The sequence below is a fragment of the Pelophylax lessonae genome (genome assembly GCF_965119305.1).
Source record: "Pelophylax lessonae genome assembly, chromosome: 6".
Taxonomy (NCBI): Eukaryota; Metazoa; Chordata; class Amphibia; order Anura; family Ranidae; genus Pelophylax; species Pelophylax lessonae.
Window position 1 is genome coordinate 39,901,531 of NC_138773.1, and position 18,211 is coordinate 39,919,741.

At 47.2% G+C, this 18,211-nt stretch overlaps 1 protein-coding gene across 1 annotated transcript in view; it reads left to right on the forward strand.

Annotated features, from left to right (window-relative positions):
- The window catches only part of LOC309558540 (uncharacterized protein), a 553,938-nt gene that overhangs the window by 410,621 nt on the left and 125,106 nt on the right, over positions 1-18,211 (forward strand). The window contains exons 7-9 of the mRNA XM_082261619.1: positions 3,620-3,955; positions 8,305-8,604; positions 13,364-13,471. Coding sequence (XP_082117745.1) covers positions 3,620-3,955; positions 8,305-8,604; positions 13,364-13,471 — 744 coding nt within the window. The remainder of the gene's footprint in view (positions 1-3,619; positions 3,956-8,304; positions 8,605-13,363; positions 13,472-18,211) is intronic.

Genomic DNA, 18,211 nt, shown 5'->3' on the forward strand with positions numbered 1-18,211 from the left:
CGTGGAAATGGAATGGTTTATTTTTTAGGGGAAAATGTAAAAAAAAACAAAAAAAAAAAATCTATGATATCTATATTTTTAAGCATTCTCTTTGAAAATAATTACAAGATTCTTTATTCAGCATAGATGTCTCATTGCCTGTTACATTCGGCTGCAGAAGTTCTCCCTACTCCCTAGTGTTCCGGAATGACAGATCTTGATTTGAAGAGCAGGTGTCCCCACTCCTCGCCCCTCCTGTCTCTTGGAAAGTGAAAGTGATAATATTATAATTGATGGAACTCCCCACTAGGCCCGTGTTCCCAAAAATGTCCGGCGTCAAGGCCTTGTTTCCGATGCTTCTATGGCAGACGTGTGAGTATAATGACTTCTTTATTATAAAAGTGAATATTGAAATGTTCTTTTTAAAGGCAGAGACCATAGAGAGATCCTGAGCATGTCACTTCTTCTGCACTGAAAGAATTCATGCGACTGTTCATTAATTGGCACAATGGGGTGGAGTGCACCCATTCCACAAAAACTAGGGATGATGGATATGACTTTTCTGGGAATATTGCCTTTTTCTCTCTCTACAGTGGATTTGTACGTTTTTAAATTTTCTGTTTCAATAATTTAGTTACATTTAAAAAAGAAAAAAAAAACAGTCCTTTTTTTAATCAAGAAAGGCTTTATTGAAAATGGTAATACAAGGCAATACAATGCACAGACAGGAAATTGTACAGTGGAAATCCAATAAGTCAGCAAACAAAATGTGCACAGTGTACAGATATGGTATAATACTTTCCAAAGTACAACAGAACATGTAAAAAGGCTAGTCTGCATGTAACTTTCCACTACATTCACCTCCTGGAATCAAAGCTATAATTCACAAGTAACCTATAACCGTAGAATAAGTAACCGTCCTAGCTAAGAAACAAAGAGCTGGGGGGGGGCACACCCTGAACATGCATTTCTAAAGCTGGCGGTTGCACATCTCTCCCAGTAAGGAGTAAGTATCTCCAATGGTTTAGAGGCTGGATTCACCCTTTTTTTATGGATAGTGTAGGAACCACTGACAATGGGGTACTCTGACGTAGCGATGTGCTTGAGCATGATATGGCCATATGGTGGGACTAAATCCCCATTTTTATTTATTGATTGCCTTTATATTTGATAGTCATTTATTTTGCATGTGTGCGCTATTCTCTGTAAATATGCAACCATCCTAGCTAGTTTCTACCAATCTCTGAGCTGCTATAAGATAATGTTAGTTGCCGTAACAATCAAGAACAAGTTGGGGGTGCCACTTCCGGTGAAGCAAGCCAAGACCGCCATATATTTTCAAATTTCGTCTGGGACTTTCTAAGGTAATAAGTATTTGTTAAATTGTGAAAAAAGGTGCGCAAACAAAAAAGATGGGGTTATCAGCTGCTACCGAAACTCCAACCTGGGTGGAGTAATGTGAAATGGAAAAAGAATAAGGTGCGCTTGATATGAAGCGTGTACTAACTAATTTAGCAGACCCACAGCTGACACGGGGAAAGGACTGCACTGTGATGAAAAGGGAGAGGGGGGGCTCTTGACTTTCGATAGTGGGGGCTATGCTCTTGACATCTGATGTAAGGGGGAGTGGGGTGCTCTAGACATTTAATCCTACAGGTACAACCAGCCTTTAATGTAATGCTGATGCAGCCCACGATTACATTTTAGTTTGACGCCCCTGGAGTAGAAAATGATTATGATCCCTGTAAGGTTGTTATTCATTTATTTTTATGAGTAGTGATGGAAGAACATCGGCCGGGGCGGTTCGCGAACGCCAGCCACAAATTTTCTCAAAGGTCCACGAACCGCGAGTTCAAGCGGGGCCCATTGACTTTAATGAGAGGCGAACTTTGAAAACCTTTAGGTCATATTTGCAGCCACAAAAGACGTACTAGCTGTGCACAAATAGTCCCAGCACATGGACAATGTCATAACAGAAGTATTGCAATTGAAAAAGTTGCCCTAAATTTTTTTTTTCTTTTACAGCAAAAAATATATATATTTTTCTCATAAATCAGCCAGAACTGACAGCAGCCGGTAAATACATTGTCTAATACATATAGGGTCCATTCACACATCTGTGACAACCACAGGATACCTGCCCCTATAGTAAAGAGACTGTAATATACCCTAAAATGACATTGGAGCATTTTAAATGACTTTGGTGGACATTGACATAGCGATTTGTGTGTGACTGCAGCCGATCTCTAACTGCCCCTACAGCAACCACAGGATACCTCTCCCTAAGATCAAAAGATACCAGACCTATACCGAAATACCAGCCCTGGAAAGGACTTTTGTGGATCTTCACAGCGCTATTTGTGTCTAGCAAACTCTCCCTGACGAGCACAGCAGACCTCTCCCTACACTGGCAGAAAGCGGAAGGTGAAATGGCCGCCAGATCGGGTCTATTTATAGGGTAGGGGGACTGTCCATGTGCTGGAATGTTTCATTTGGCTGTCCCATTCCACCTGACGGCTGTGTCATGGGTCAAAGTTCTTCTGAATGAAAAAGAAAATGGCGGCGCGGACATCTTCGCAAACATCGGCAAAAGTCCGACTTTTTGCGAATTTGCGAACAAGCAAAATTCGCCGCGAACCGACCCCGGGTGAACCGCAAGGCCATCTCTATTTATGAGTCCTGTCAGGGAGATTTTCCTTCACTTCCTGTCCTACAGACACAACAGGAAGTAAGAGGAAGTCTTTCCAAATTAAAGGGATGTCTCCAAGTATCCTGATTGGAAGATATCTTCTCACCACCAGTTCGGGTAACAACCTAGAACGTTTGGATTTACCTAAATTAAGGACCAGTATTGAGGTAAATCTCCCCAACATGGACAGAGATGGAGACAGAAATCTGACAGGGTTTCTGACCCTCCCAAATGCTATCCAAAACGAAACAAAAGGTTCTGACTTTGCATACACTATATTTTATATACTTTTTTTTCCTTCAGTCTCCCCGGCAGCACATACTAATTTTCCTTGAGCTCTCATGTATTTCTTAAAGCGGAGTTTCGGGCACAAAATCGACCTAATCGATTTTGTGCCCATCCGCTTGCTCTTCTTCAGCTGAAAAGGAATTGAATAGTTAGGATTTTTTTTTTTTTTACTCACCTTGTATTCGTAGAAAGAAATACTCACCTATTCTCCACTTCCTCCCTCTGTGGCCGCGGCTCGCGCCGTCACTTCCGGTTTGCAATGATTCCTGGGAGCTGAACGTCATCGCTCCCAGGAATCAATGCGCCTGCACTGGCCCCGCTCCTCACTTCCGGTGCGGATGCCTCATTCCCTGCTAAACAGCTTCAGGGCATGCCCAGAAGCTGTGGAGGGATGATGCGCCCGCATCGGAAGTGAGGAGCGGGGCCAGTGCAGTGCATTCTGGGAGAAGAGGACGCAGAAGAGGACGCGCTGGCTTCATCTGCCCACACCTGGGATGGCAGCGCTGGAGAAGAAATTTTCAAGGTAAGTATCTAACAGGTAAGTGCAACACGGGACCGTACAGAGGCTATCCATTGTGGAATGTACTAGCCCTGACTGTCCCGGGGGTATTTTTATCTAAATTTACTTTTTACTTATACTTATCTGTTGGTGTATCCCAATAGATGCAGCTTTGGATGTCTTCGCTCCTTCCATACAAAGGGCCCTTTTCACCAAAGACGCTGACCTTAACTGCATCTTCTCAGTTGATAAACAGCCACTGGATTTAAACTTTTTAGCCATATTGTGGAGTTTCCAGGGAAGAGTCATCCTGAGATATGACAACAACAAAGGCTTCTCCACCCAAGATCCCAGGATGTCCCTCAATGTGGAGTCTCTGGGGGATGGATACGTCTCACTACAAATATCCAATGTGACCATCTCTGATGGGGGGATCTATAAGTGTACCGTTATCTACAGCCCTGAAACCAAGGAGAAGGAGATTTCATTTGAAGTTTTAGGTAAGAGCACCTACTAAATAACAATGATAAATGTCGAGTTAAACATTGCTTTCACATTTACCTTTTTGGAGGAAATTGCTGTACAATTGACAAAAAGAATGAAGTAGATCTGATCTCTAACTTGACTTAAGTTCGCTAAGGAACTTTGTATCATAAGCCATTTTTATCCATAAAATATTTTTTCACATTTTTTTTCCTCTTAGTGCTGCTGATCTCTGCCAGCCTCTTAAAGCCACTTCCTGTCTACATGCACTCACTCTAACATCAGCTGCACACTATCATTCTGGTCTGGCTTCCCAGGGGGCCATGATGCAGCGGCTCGGCCCCACTCCCGCTCTCCCTCTTCCCTGCCTCCTTCCGAACCCCATTCCAGGCTAAAGCTCCACTCAAGGTACTCTCTGCTCACTGATTGGTTCGGGCTGGACAGCGCCTGTTGCACTCTGGGTTCCCAAACTGGCCTGCTCCGTCAGGGCTGCCTAGGGGAGGAAAGTCTCTGGTAGGGCACAGAGCTGGTCTCTGCCTGGAAACGGCGTACACATCAATGGCGGAGGGAGGGGGTGTGACCTGAGCTCTGTCCTCGTCCTCATCCTGCACTCAGTGAGACACTTTACTCCTCTTCTTTAGGAAGCATTAAGGCATGTCTGCAGCGGAAGCGGTGCGGCCTTTTTACAGGGCATCAGAGTGGCCCGGGGGGGTAATTTCCCCCTGCTCCTCAACCCAGTCCACCCTTGCGGCTTCCTGATAGTGACAAAGGTGGACCATGCCTAAGCTCATGTATGAAAAAACAACAGGACAGAGCGCACAACCGCCCTAGCGTAACACCGTTTATTAATGATTTATGAAGCCATACAAACAGGTACTCACAAGCATAGAAGATATCATGCACAACGATAAGATCCCTCCTCTCCGTACCGCCGGCTCGGCTTGCACTATCAGACCGTGACATCTGGAGTGCCAGCAGTACGGAGAGGAGGGTGTCCTGCCCATTTTACATCAGGGATCTTATCTTTGTGCATGATATCTTCTATGCTTGTGAGTACCTGTTTTTATGGCTTCATAATTGTCATGTACCCAGGTGTCCTTGAACCACGAGGTTCCCTGTTCCATAGCTTGCAGCCTTATCTGTTGTGCCACAAAGAAGCTCTGGAGTTTTCCAGCCTGATGCTTTACTTTTGGACTCACTAGCTCCACCTGCTGCCAGCTGCAAACAATGTGCAATTTAACCAGCTGTGAACAATGTACAATTTACTCAGCCTTCAAAAAGCAGCACTTTCTGTTCCTCAATTCCCGTTTGTTTGGAATATCTTCCTGGGTGTGCTGCTTGCTCTTTGATAGACGTTCGTGTATGAACTTTTGCCTGTATTCTTGACCCCTCTTCAGCCTGCCGAATCTGTACTTCACCTCCAGCTTGTGTATGACTTCTGCCTGCCTGACCATTCTTTGGATTACGTTTGGATACCGCTTTGTTGCTTTGTTTGGATATCTGTTGCCGGCCTGATCTCTGACTACGTTTTCGCCTGAATCCTCAGCACTCAAACTCCACTTCGGACTTTACCTAACACGTACCTAACATAACAAACGGGCCATAATGTCAGTGGACCCTGCTGAGATTGTTAAGGTGCTTACACATCAGGGGCAATTGATTGGAGCTCATTAACAGCATATTTCTTCTCTGGACGCTAAGCTAGATGAACTTTGTGCTATGCTAAAATCCTGTTTGCCTGGCTCCTCTGTATCTGTCCAGACTTCTGCTCCAATCCAACCCACCTCTTCTGTGCCCCTCAAACTTCCCTTACCTGAAAAGTTTGGTGGTGACACCGAGGACTGCAGAGGTTTTTTAAACGTTTGTCGTTTGCACTTCTGCAACAACCCTGGGGCTTTCAGTACTTCTTCTGCCAAAGTGATATTTGTAATTTCATTGTTAAAAGGGAAAGCCCTGGCATGGGTCTCTCCTTACCTGGAATGCAATGATCCTGTGTTGCAAGATGCTGATAGATTTTTGGCTTCTCTTCAGACTGTATTTGACAAGTTGGATAGAGCTTCTGCAGCCGAGTGCCCACTTTTGGACATACAACAAGGTAACAGGACTGTGGCACAGTATGCTATTGAGTTCCGTACCCTGGCGGCTGAGACCAAATGGGACTCAGGGGCATTACGTGCAGCTTTCTGTAAAGGTCTTACAACACAACAACACAAGAAAACAATTGATGTTTAGTTGTCACCCCATAACAGTAAGCGGCTGAACAAAGAGCTGGTAGGATCAATAGGTACTATTTCAATGAAAGATATATATGAAAAGATGACATTTATTTATTATTAGGGCAGGTTTCCAGATGGTGACAATAATGGACCATGAGTATTATAGCGGCCATGTGTAGTCCCCATCGAACCACGTTGTAAGATCACCATGTAATATTTATTATTTTTTAGTGGGGAGTAAATCTCCTTAGTGAGGACAAAGGCAGCATTTAACTTTTTCCTACTCTATATAAACAAAAACAAACAATAATTTTGACTTTAGATACATGACCCAACAAGTTTGTATACATGCCCTACTGTGTATGAGAGTTTCTAAAAAGTATACAGAGCAGAGTCCATCTCCAGTGGCAGGTGCTGACTCCCTCAAGTCGGCTTCTACAATCCCATGGGTTCTGAAAATTCCCTGGATTCTGAACACGCTGGAGATGTAGAGAAACTGATCCCCTCCATTTTCCTACTGCAGTCGCTAAATGCCTGCGGGAGGGAGAGGAGAGCAGCAGGCTTTCAGCGGCTGCAGTAGGAAAACGGAAGGGATCAGTTTCTCTATATGCTGCCCCCGCTGTCTCTCCTATCCAGGTGTACAGGGGGACCACACAGCCCTGAAGGGGGTGAGTCAAAATTGCGACCCTGTAGGTACACCCCTGCGCAAAGTTACTCTTTGCTCCTTGTCTAATCCTTTGGCTGATTTCTCACCATTACATATGTAGGGATCTGCTGCCTTCTAGCGTTAGCTGCTGTGATACAGTGTAAAATTATACATGCACTTCCTGCCCCCGCTTTATTGGTTTGAAATCCTGGTAAGAAGAAGTGGAGAGAAAGTCTCAGCCACATGTTTGGTCAATGATGCTAATCCTCAAGCCAGAAGAGACTATCATAAACTACTAGGGAGGGACTAAAGCACTGAGTAGATAGGCTAACTCTGAGTTCCAGTGCCGCATTTCCAGTGCCATACCACAGTTTCTGTCGGTGAAAAGGACCATTCCAGGCTGGTCAGACTAAAGTTGGAGGCTACCCCAGTGACCGCTGATCTTATCTTCAGGTCTCCAACACAAAGACAGATGTCACATCATCCTCAGGGGCCCCTCTAAATGGCTGCAACATTCATCTGGAGGTATCTCTATTAATAACTACTGTGTATATACCCGGGTATATGGGCACTCGTTTCCAGACCTTTGGTGATAAAACCTGTTTGTACATTGGATGCATGTACTATTATTATTCTCTTCATATATAAAGTTTGCATTATTTCTGTACTGGTATGCATCTATATGCTTATGGCTAATGTTATATACTGGTTACAGTAGTTCTTTGATTGGAATACTGAATAATTTCCCAGGAAGTGAACCCCCTCTATTCACAGAGGCCTTGTCCTGGGTGGAGGCACTGCCAATCAGGGACGTACCGTGGGGTTGGCCAGAATGGCGCCCGCCAGGGGCGCAGGCTGAGGGGGGGCGCAAAATCACTGGCAGTGTAGTGTAGCAGATGCAGTGACTTACCGCTCCTCCGTTCAGTCTCCCTGTCACCCTCCCTGTCACCCCCCTCTCTCCCTGTCACCCCCTCTTTCTCTGTCACCTCCCTGTCACCCCCTATCTCTCCCTGTCACCCCCTCTCTCTCCCTGTCATCCCCCTCTTACTCCCTGTCCCCCCCTCTCACCCCCCCTCTCTCCCTGTCACCCCCCCCTCTCCCTGTCACCCCTTCTTTCTCTCTCTCTGTCACCCCCTTCTCTCTCTCTCTGTCACCCCCTTTTCTTACTCTCTCTCTCTCTGTCACCCCCTTCTCTCTCTCTGTCACCCCATCTCTCTGACAAACCCCCCTGTCTCTCTCTGTCAAACCCTCTCTCTCTCGGGGTGGGGGGGAGGGCGCCGATACAGCTTTTCGCCAAGGGTGCTGGAGACCCTAGGTACGCCTCTGCTGCCAATGTTATTATGAATCCTACTCTTCCAAGATTCTGATTCTCTTATTTACCTACAGCTTTAATGCAATATCCTGCTAGGGGAGGGCCATTTCCTATACCCCCCAACAGAGGGCTACATATATATAATGAATATACAGTATACCACTTCATAAACTGTATCTGTGTTCCCTGCAGCCAGACCCCTATTATCCATACCTAATACGAAGGTCCAGAAGAATACAGAGAGCACCTTGACCTGTAAGGCCACTGGATTCTTCCCTCCAGATATCTGGATAACTTGGTACAGAAAGGGCGAGGTCCTGGAAAATCAGTTCATGGGAAAACCACAAGTGTATAAAGATAAAACATACCAGGTGAACAGCACCATGACAATCACACCGACCAATGATGACCAGAACCAGACCTTCTCCTGTAGAGTCCAACATGACTCTCTACAAGAACCTATGCAGAAGGACTTCCAGCTTATATATGAAGGTATAAATAATTGTCCACTCCTCGTTTTAAACATTTTTAAAAATTATACCAGTATTAAACCCAAAAGCAAACATTATTATATTGCAGCTTGCCAATTCTTAGATGTGGTGGCTGGATTAGTTTTGCTTTTCAGACTTTCTTTCTTCTATTATCATCTGATGACCTAGCCAGTATGTTTGTTACTTTTTAAAAGAACAAGCTGTCCTGCAAATGTATCGATTACAGGGATTACATACAAACAAACCACTTACAGCCCATTCAGACAGGGGCGACACGACTTGCTGGGGCGACCTCGGCATTCATATAATTGAAGTCAATGCAAGTCGCCTCCAGGTCGCCCCAAAGTAGTACAGGACCCTTTTTTTTAAGTCGGAGCGACTTGTGTCGCTCCTATTAGAACAGGTCCTGTACTATTCAATGGCAAGCGACCAACCGCGACTTGTCAGGCGACCAAGTCGCCTGACAAGTCGCACTAGTCTGAATGGACTCTAAGTGTTGGTGAATCAGAGACCATTGACATCAAATGAAATACATATTGTTATTACACTGATAACTGTGTGATTGAGAGTGCGGCTTTGATCCAAATTTATACTCTCTGGATCAAAGTTGCATCAAAGTAGTGCAGGTGCCACTAGTGAAAACGTAGACTTATGCCTCGTACACACGCATCGATTATTGGCCGTGAATTTTCGGCTTGTTAGTATGATGCTTTCGACAACCGACTCCGACTTTTCGGCCGAATAAAATCTGGTGTGCAGGCTATAAAATTTTTGTTGGCCGTCAACACAACGGCCGATTTTCGGTCAGTCAGTACAGATTTCGGCAGACAAAAATCTGATGAGCAAGACTGGGCATGCTCAGAGAAGAAAAAACAAACGAAAAGTAAATCATCACATGACATCACTTCTGAAGTAGATTTTTGTTGGCCGAGAAAATTCGTGTGCAGTCTAGAGCACATTCCAACCAACACAACAAAGACGGCCGATCGGTCGGCCAATAATCGTTGCGTGTGTACGAGGCATAAGTGTGGTTCCCTGTACTATGATGATTGTAGACTGTGAGCTGAGACCCCCGAGCACTTCCAGCTTCACTGACAGTCCCCCCCCCCCCCCCCCCCACCACCCCAGTCTTCAGCTTCCTTCTCCTATAGGAGTCTTCATTCAAAGTCCAGCACAGCTATACTGTATATGTGCCCCTCCGTCCCCAACATAGCTATACTGTATATGTGGGTCCATGCTTGTGCTCACAGCTGTCCTCCAGTCCATCCTGCCTACTGCCTCCTTGTGCAGCATACCACATGGTCTCTGCATGCAGCACGCAAGAGTATTTTATATGTGGATACCTAAAGGAGTTGTAAAGGCAGAAGGTTTATCTCATGGCATTCTGTGTCTTAAGATAAAAAAAACCTTCTGTGCGCAGCAGCCTCCCTCACCCCCCTATCACTTACCTGAGGTCCTTCTCTGTCCATCGATGTCCACGACTGTCTCAGCTGTCCGAGATTCTCTCTCCTGATTGGCTGCCGCTGCTGTCAATCAAAGTCAGCTAGCCAATCAGGAGAGAGAGGGGTCGGAGACTCAGTGTCAGAATGTACACAGGGAGCTGTGATTCGGCTTTGGTGATGTGCTTGCTGTGGCGGCAGGAGGGAGGGGCCAGGAGAGAAGAAGAGGGACCCGAGAAGAGGAGGATCCGGGCTGCTCTGTGCAAAACCTACTGCACAGAGGAGATAAGTATAACATGTTTGTTGATAAAGAGGGGGATCTGTGTGCTGCCAATCCGGTATTAGAATTAGAAGGGAGTCAGAGGAAGAGAATGTGGATAAATTCAGTAAAATCACAAATAAATGATAAAATATAAAAAATAATAATAATTATTTCTATATACAATATAGGACAAACTCCTAGATCATCAGCAGCCAATTCTAGTATTATCACCAATACTGCTAAAATGAAATATAAAAAGTGAATCGGCGCTAATTCAACGGCACTACTCCCAGTAAATAATCATATGCAATGCAAAAACCATATAAAATCTCAAATCCTTAATAGAAAATATATGTCCATGGACTATTAAGCACGTATCAGCACAAATAATTCTTTATTTATTTTTTATGAACTATCAGCACAAATATTTATCTATTTTTTATGATATATATTTCCTATGAACTATTTTGGAACATTTTATTCACGTTATTCATCAATTTTTGTATATTTTCGGCACTGGGACTTTATATATGAATTTTATTTATGAACATTATTTGAATATTTATTTGCTATACTCATATGGTATATTCACTTAGCACATCATTTTTGAGTTTATGTGGAACACATTAATCCAGTCTGCTATTGTTATATTCCATATTAGCCCATCTTTTTCTTCCGGTATATCATTTTGAGAGTTGGTCGAATTTATCATTTATTACTTTTTCATCGCATGATGCGTTTTTGACCTGCGCATCAGGTTGGTTTAATATCCCTATTGGTTAGTATCTTGCACATTGGACTATACATCCCCCACCCATCCGCCATTAGTTATCACGCAAGTTTTAATTTATTCTACTCAGGCGTTTCTATTAAGGATTTGAGATTTTATATGGTTTTTAGCATTGCATATCGTGTCTACAAACTAGGGGAAAGATTTATGTAATTTTTATTTTTTTTATTTATTTTTTTACTAGTAATGGCGGCGATCTGCGATTTTTGCGGCGGACAGATTGGACACCTAACTGACACTTTTGGGGGGACCAGTGACATTACTACAGTAATCAGTGCTATAAATATGCACTGTTACTGTAATAATGACACTGGCAGGGAAGGGGATAACACCAGGGGGTGATCAAAGTTAAGTGTGTCCCTAGGAAGTGCTTTCTAACTCACCTGGATGAACACGGAGATTCATGTTCCTAAATAGCAGGAAAACAAGATCCCTGTGTTAATCTGTGACAGACAGGAGGTCTGCCTTGTTTATATCGCCAGACCGCCATTCTGTCTCTATGGGGAGCGATCGCAGGTGGCCGGCAGACATTGCGTCTGTGGGACCTGATAATTGGCTCCCCCTGTGTAAGTAGGGATTTGTAAGGTAGGTAAGGTACTTCTTTTCGTGCGATAGAGCTGACTGGCCGCAGTATACGTATGTACTGCTGGTGGTTGGGAAATGGTTAAAGCCCACCCGCTGAGAGGCCGCACATATGCGCAACATCGGGGGGAAGTGGTTAGAAGCGAAATGCGAGATTAAAACAAATATACTCATCCATGTGGACTGACGCAGCAGCTGTCCCCCCGCTGGCTCTATCACTGAGAACTGAGCGATCACATGATTGTTGATCGCTCAGTTCTCAGTCTTTAGTGAGCAGAGAGTGGTAACAGTCAGGCACTGACTGGCTGCTCTGCCCCTGGAATGCCTGGCTGTAAACAGGCTGAGCAGACCGACTGCTCCGACATCTGGGTGGATCCCGACAATATTGGACCAGCTCTGTTGCGGCTTTAGCAGATAAATCTGGATCACAGGAGTGCAGAAATAAGTTCATTCCTGTTACCCCCAAGGGAAGTATGGCCAAAAAAAGCTTTGGCTATACTTCTTCTTTAATTAAGCACTTGCCGACCGCCGCACGACTATTTACTGCGGCGGTCAGCCCCTCACAGGCAAAGGGACGTAGGACTACGTCGCTAGCCTGTGAGGCTCTAGGGAGCGAGCGCGCGCCGCCGGAGGCACGCTCCCGCTCGCTCATGGACCCCCCACTCGCGATTGTCCATTACAGCGGGAGAAAGGCAGACGGCTAATGTAAACAAAGCCGCCTGTCAGTCTCCCCTGTGTAAGAATTTAGATCATACGGTTCTGCTATGTAGGACCGTTGATCTCTGTTCTTACAGCTCAAGCCACAGCCAATCACAGTTAGAATCACGCCCCTAGGGACACACTTAACCCCTCCCTCTCAAAAAAGTTAACCCCTTCACTGCCAGTGTAATTTTTACAGTAACAGTGCAGATGTAAAGCACTGATTACTGTAGTAATGTCACTGGTAACCCCAAAAGTGTCAAAAATGTCAGTCAAGGGTCCGATCTGTCCGCCGCAATGTCGCAGTCCCGCAAAAATAATCGCAGATCGCCGCCATTACTCGTTAAAAAAAAAAAAAACAACAAAAATGACAAAAATCTTTCCCTTAGTTAGTAAATGCAATAACTTTTGCGCAAACCAATCAAAATACGCTTTTTGCAATTTTTTTACCAAAAATATGTAGCATAAAACAAATTGGCCTAAAATGTTAAAAAAATTTGATTTTTACATTTTTATTTTTGGGAATTCCATATAAAAAAATGTGAAAAATATTGTTATTTTTGCAAAATTGAAGCTCTTTTTTTGTTTATAGCGCATGATCAAAAAATCGCACAGGTGATCAAATACCACCAAAAGAAAGCTCTGTTTGTGGGAAAAAAAGGACGTCAAATTTGTTTAGGTACAGCGTCGCACGACCGCGCAATTGTCCGTTAAAGTCACGCAGTGCCGAATCGCAAAATAGGCCCTGGTCAGGAAGGGGGTAAAATCTTCCGGGGCTTAAGTGGTTAAAGCTGGGGACCAAATTATTCGAAAGGTAACCCTGGTGTATTAGTGTTTAGGTGGGATATTGGATAGGTGGTGGTGGGGGGGGGGGGGGGGGTGAGATTGTTCTCTGGTGCTCCTGCCCTGTCCAAGTCATGTAATCCCCTATATGGAGGATGTGTTAAGGAGACACTTTCTTTCCCTTTATCATTATCTTATTTTACAGATATTGAAACCTCATCCATTGCGGTCTCTGTGGTCTGCTTTAGTCTGCCTTTGATAATATTAACTGGGATCGGAATTCTTTTGTGGATGCTAAAATACAGAGGAAAAGGTAATACTCGTTATAACTCTTCAAATTGCTGTACTTTCAGGTATGGAAAATATATATATATATATATATAGATATATATATATATCTATATATATATAAATATATCAATATATACTGTGTATTGGATGTTTATGCTGCCAAAGACAAATTTTTCTTTCCCCATGAATGAATCTACAACTTGAACCACTCATTAAATAAACCAGTATTAAACCCAAAAGCAAACATTTATTATATTGCAGCTTACCAATTCTTAGTGCCGGTTCACACTAGGGCGACCTGTGAGGCGACCTGGTCGCCTCACAGGTCGCGGCAGGTCGCCTCCCATAGGGAAGCTGCGGACCCGTTCTAATAGGAGCGACACAAGTCGCTCCGACCTAGAAAAAGGGTCCGGAGCTTCTTTGGGGCGACCCGGAGGCGACCGCCATAGACTTCAATGTTATGAAGTGCGTGGCGGCCGCTCCGAGGTCGCGGTGCGCTGCTCGCACCGCGACCTCGGAGGTCGCGGTGCGAAGTAGCGTCGCTGCAATGTGAACCGGCGCTTAGCTGTGATGGCTGCAGTTGTTTTCATTTTTAGGCTTTCTTATTTTTTATTTTCATCTGGTGATCCAGCCAGTATGTCTGTTGCTTTTCAAAAGAACAAACGTTCTTAGAGGGTTGAGACAAACCATTTATTTATTTATGTGAATCCTTTATCCCAAAAGGATACAACTGTTTACAGAAATTGCATATAAAGTGTTAGCTTAAGTTTGGCTTCAGTTTGTTAGTATATCTAAATCTGCTAGTGCATCTGCATCCCCTCCCCCCCCAGACTGACAATATTGCCGTCCAGAATGCCCCCTGTGCTCTTTTATCCAGATTGGGGGCACTCTAATACAGGAGGTTTGTTATTTGCCAGATGGCCAGGTGAAAACAGAGGGGAAAAAACAATAATTGGTAAACTGCAATATATTACATTTGTAGCGCTTACCCCTGTCGGGGCTGCTGAGAATGTACCCAGGTCTCCCAGTATAGTACAGAGGCAGCCAGTCACACGGGCCCAGTCCAACTCACACTGACAGCACAGGCTCAGTCTAGTGCAGGGGTACTGAATTAATATTCACGGAGGTCAGATCTGTAAAATTATCTTCAGGCAGAGGTCCAAATCATATGCTTGTCCTTCACCTCACAGCCCCACTCCTCTTATATCACAACCCCGATCTTATGTCATTGGCCTGTGCCCCCTTTGCAGCAGTGTTCTGAACCCCCCTTCACATAAACTTCCCCCCCCAAAACAGTGTCATCTTCCCCCTTCATATCAAACTTCCCCCCCAAAGCAGTGTCATCTTCCCCCTTCACATCAACCCCCCACAGCAGTGTCCTCTGCCCCCCTCAAATCACCTCCTCCCCACAGCAGTGTCCTCTGCCCCCCTCAAATCACCTCCTCCCCACAGCAGTGTCCTCTGCCCCTCTCAAATCACCTCCTTCCCACAGCAGTGTCCTCTGCCCCTCTCAAATCACCTCCTTCCCACAGCAGTGTCCTCTGCCCCCCTCAAAACACCTCCTCCCCACAGCAGTGTCCTCTGCCCCCCTCAAATCACCTCCTCCCAACAGCAGTGTCCTCTGCCCCTCTCAAATCACCTCCTTCCCACAGCAGTGTCCTCTGCCCCCCTCAAATCACCTCCTCTCCACAGCAGTGTCCTCTGCCCCCCTCAAATCACCTTCTTCCCACAGCAGTGTCCTCTGCCCCTCTCAAATCACCTCCTTCCCACAGCAGTGTCCTCTGCCCCTCTCAAATCACCTCCTTCCCACAGCAGTGTCCTCTGCCCCCCTCAAAACACCTCCTCCCCACAGCAGTGTCCTCTGCCCCCCTCAAATCACCTCCTCCCAACAGCAGTGTCCTCTGCCCCTCTCAAATCACCTCCTTCCCACAGCAGTGTCCTCTGCCCCCCTCAAATCACCTCCTCTCCACAGCAGTGTCCTCTGCCCCCCTCAAATCACCTTCTTCCCACAGCAGTGTCCTCTGCCCCCCTCAAATCACCTTCTTCCCACAGCAGTGTCCTCTGCCCCTCTCACATCGCCTCCTTCCCACACCAGTGTCCTCTGCCCCTCTCAAATCACCTCCTTCCCACACCAGTGTTCTCTGCCCCTCTCAAATCACCTCCTTCCCACAGCAATGTCCTCTGCCCCTCTCAAATCACCTCCTTCCCACAGCAGTGTCCTCTGCCCCCCTCAAATCACCTCCTCCCCACAGCAGTGTCCTCTGCCCCCCTCAAATCACCTCCTCCCCACAGCAGTGTCCTCTGCCCCTCTCAAATCACCTCCTTCCCACAGCAGTGTCCTCTGCCCCTCTCAAATCACCTCCTTCCCACAGCAGTGTCCTCTGCCCCCCTCAAATCACCTCCTCCCCACAGCAGTGTCCTCTGCCCCCCTCAAATCACCTCCTCCCAACAGCAGTGTCCTCTGCCCCTCTCAAATCACCTCCTTCCCACAGCAGTGTCCTCTGCCCCCCTCAAATCACCTCCTCTCCACAGCAGTGTCCTCTGCCCCCCTCAAATCACCTTCTTCCCACAGCAGTGTCCTCTGCCCCTCTCACATCGCCTCCTTCCCACACCAGTGTCCTCTGCCCCTCTCAAATCACCTCCTTCCCACACCAGTGTTCTCTGCCCCTCTCAAATCACCTCCTTCCCACAGCAATGTCCTCTGCCCCTCTCAAATCACCTCCTTCCCACAGCAGTGTCCTCTGCCCCCCTCAAATCACCTCCTCTCCACAGCAGTGTCCTCTGCCCCCCTCAAATCACCTTCTTCCCACAGCAGTGTCATCTGCCCCCCTCAAATCACCTCCTCCCAACAGCAGTGTCCTCTGCCCCTCTCAAATCACCTCCTTCCCACACCAGTGTCCTCTGCCCCTCTCAAATCACCTCCTTCCCACAGCAATGTCCTCTGCCCCTCTCAAATCACCTCCTTCCCACAGCAGTGTCCTCTGCCCCTCTCAAATCACCTCCTTCCCACACCAGTGTCCTCTGCCCCTCTCAAATCACCTCCTTCCCACACCAGTGTCCTCTGCCCCTCTCAAATCACCTCCTTCCCACAGCAATGTCCTCTGCCCCTCTCAAATCACCTCCTCCCCACAGCAGTGTCCTCTGCCCCCCTCAAATCACCTCCTCCCCACAGCAGTGTCCTCTGCCCCTCTTAAATCACCTCCTCCCCACAGCAGTGTCCTCTGCCCCTCTCAAATCACCTCCTCCCCACAGCAGTGTCCTCTGCCCCTCTCAAATCACCTCCTCCCCACAGCAGTGTCCTCTGCCCCTCTCAAATCACCTCCTTCCCACAGCAGTGTCCTCTGCCCCTCTCAAATCACCTCCTCCCCACAGCAGTGTCCTCTGCCCCTCTCAAATCACCTCCTCCCCAGAGCAGTGTACTCTGCCCCTCTCAAATCACCTCCTCCCCACAGCTGTGTCCTCTGCCCCTCTCAAATCACCTCCTCCCCACAGCAGTGTCCTCTGCCCCTCTCAAATCACCTCCTCCCAACAGCAGTGTCCTCTGCCCCTCTCGAATCACCTCCTCCCCACAGCAGTGTCCTCTGCCCCCCTCAAATCACCTCCTTCCCACAGCAGTGTCCTCTGCCCCCCTCAAATCACCTCCTCCCCACAGCATTGTCCTCTGCCCCTCTTAAATCACCTCCTCCCCACAGCAGTGTCCTCTGCCCCTCTCAAATCACCTCCTTCCCACAGCAGTGTCCTCTGCCCCCCTCAAATCACATTCTCCCCACAGCAGTGTCCTCTGCCCCCCTCAAATCACCATCCTCCCACAGCAGTGTCCTCTGCCCCTCTCAAATCACCTCCTCCCCACCAGTGTCCTCTGCCCCTCTCAAATCACCTCCTTCCCACACCAGTGTTCTCTGCCCCTCTCAAATCACCTCCTTCCCACAGCAATGTCCTCTGCCCCTCTCAAATCACCTCCTTCCCACAGCAGTGTCCTCTGCCCCCCTCAAATCACCTCCTCTCCACAGCAGTGTCCTCTGCCCCCCTCAAATCACCTTCTTCCCACAGCAGTGTCCTCTGCCCCCCTCAAATCACCTCCTCCCAACAGCAGTGTCCTCTGCCCCTCTCAAATCACCTCCTTCCCACACCAGTGTCCTCTGCCCCTCTCAAATCACCTCCTTCCCACAGCAATGTCCTCTGCCCCTCTCAAATCACCTCCTTCCCACAGCAGTGTCCTCTGCCCCTCTCAAATCACCTCCTTCCCACACCAGTGTCCTCTGCCCCTCTCAAATCACCTCCTTCCCACAGCAATGTCCTCTGCCCCTCTCAAATCACCTCCTCCCCACAGCAGTGTCCTCTGCCCCCCTCAAATCACCTCCTCCCCACAGCAGTGTCCTCTGCCCCTCTTAAATCACCTCCTCCCCACAGCAGTGTCCTCTGCCCCTCTCAAATCACCTCCTCCCCACAGCAGTGTCCTCTGCCCCTCTCAAATCACCTCCTCCCCACAGCAGTGTCCTCTGCCCCTCTCAAATCACCTCCTTCCCACAGCAGTGTCCTCTGCCCCTCTCAAATCACCTCCTCCCCACAGCAGTGTCCTCTGCCCCTCTCAAATCACCTCCTCCCCAGAGCAGTGTCCTCTGCCCCTCTCAAATCACCTCCTCCCCACAGCTGTGTCCTCTGCCCCTCTCAAATCACCTCCTCCCCACAGCAGTGTCCTCTGCCCCTCTCAAATCCCCTCCTCCCAACAGCAGTGTCCTCTGCCCCTCTCGAATCACCTCCT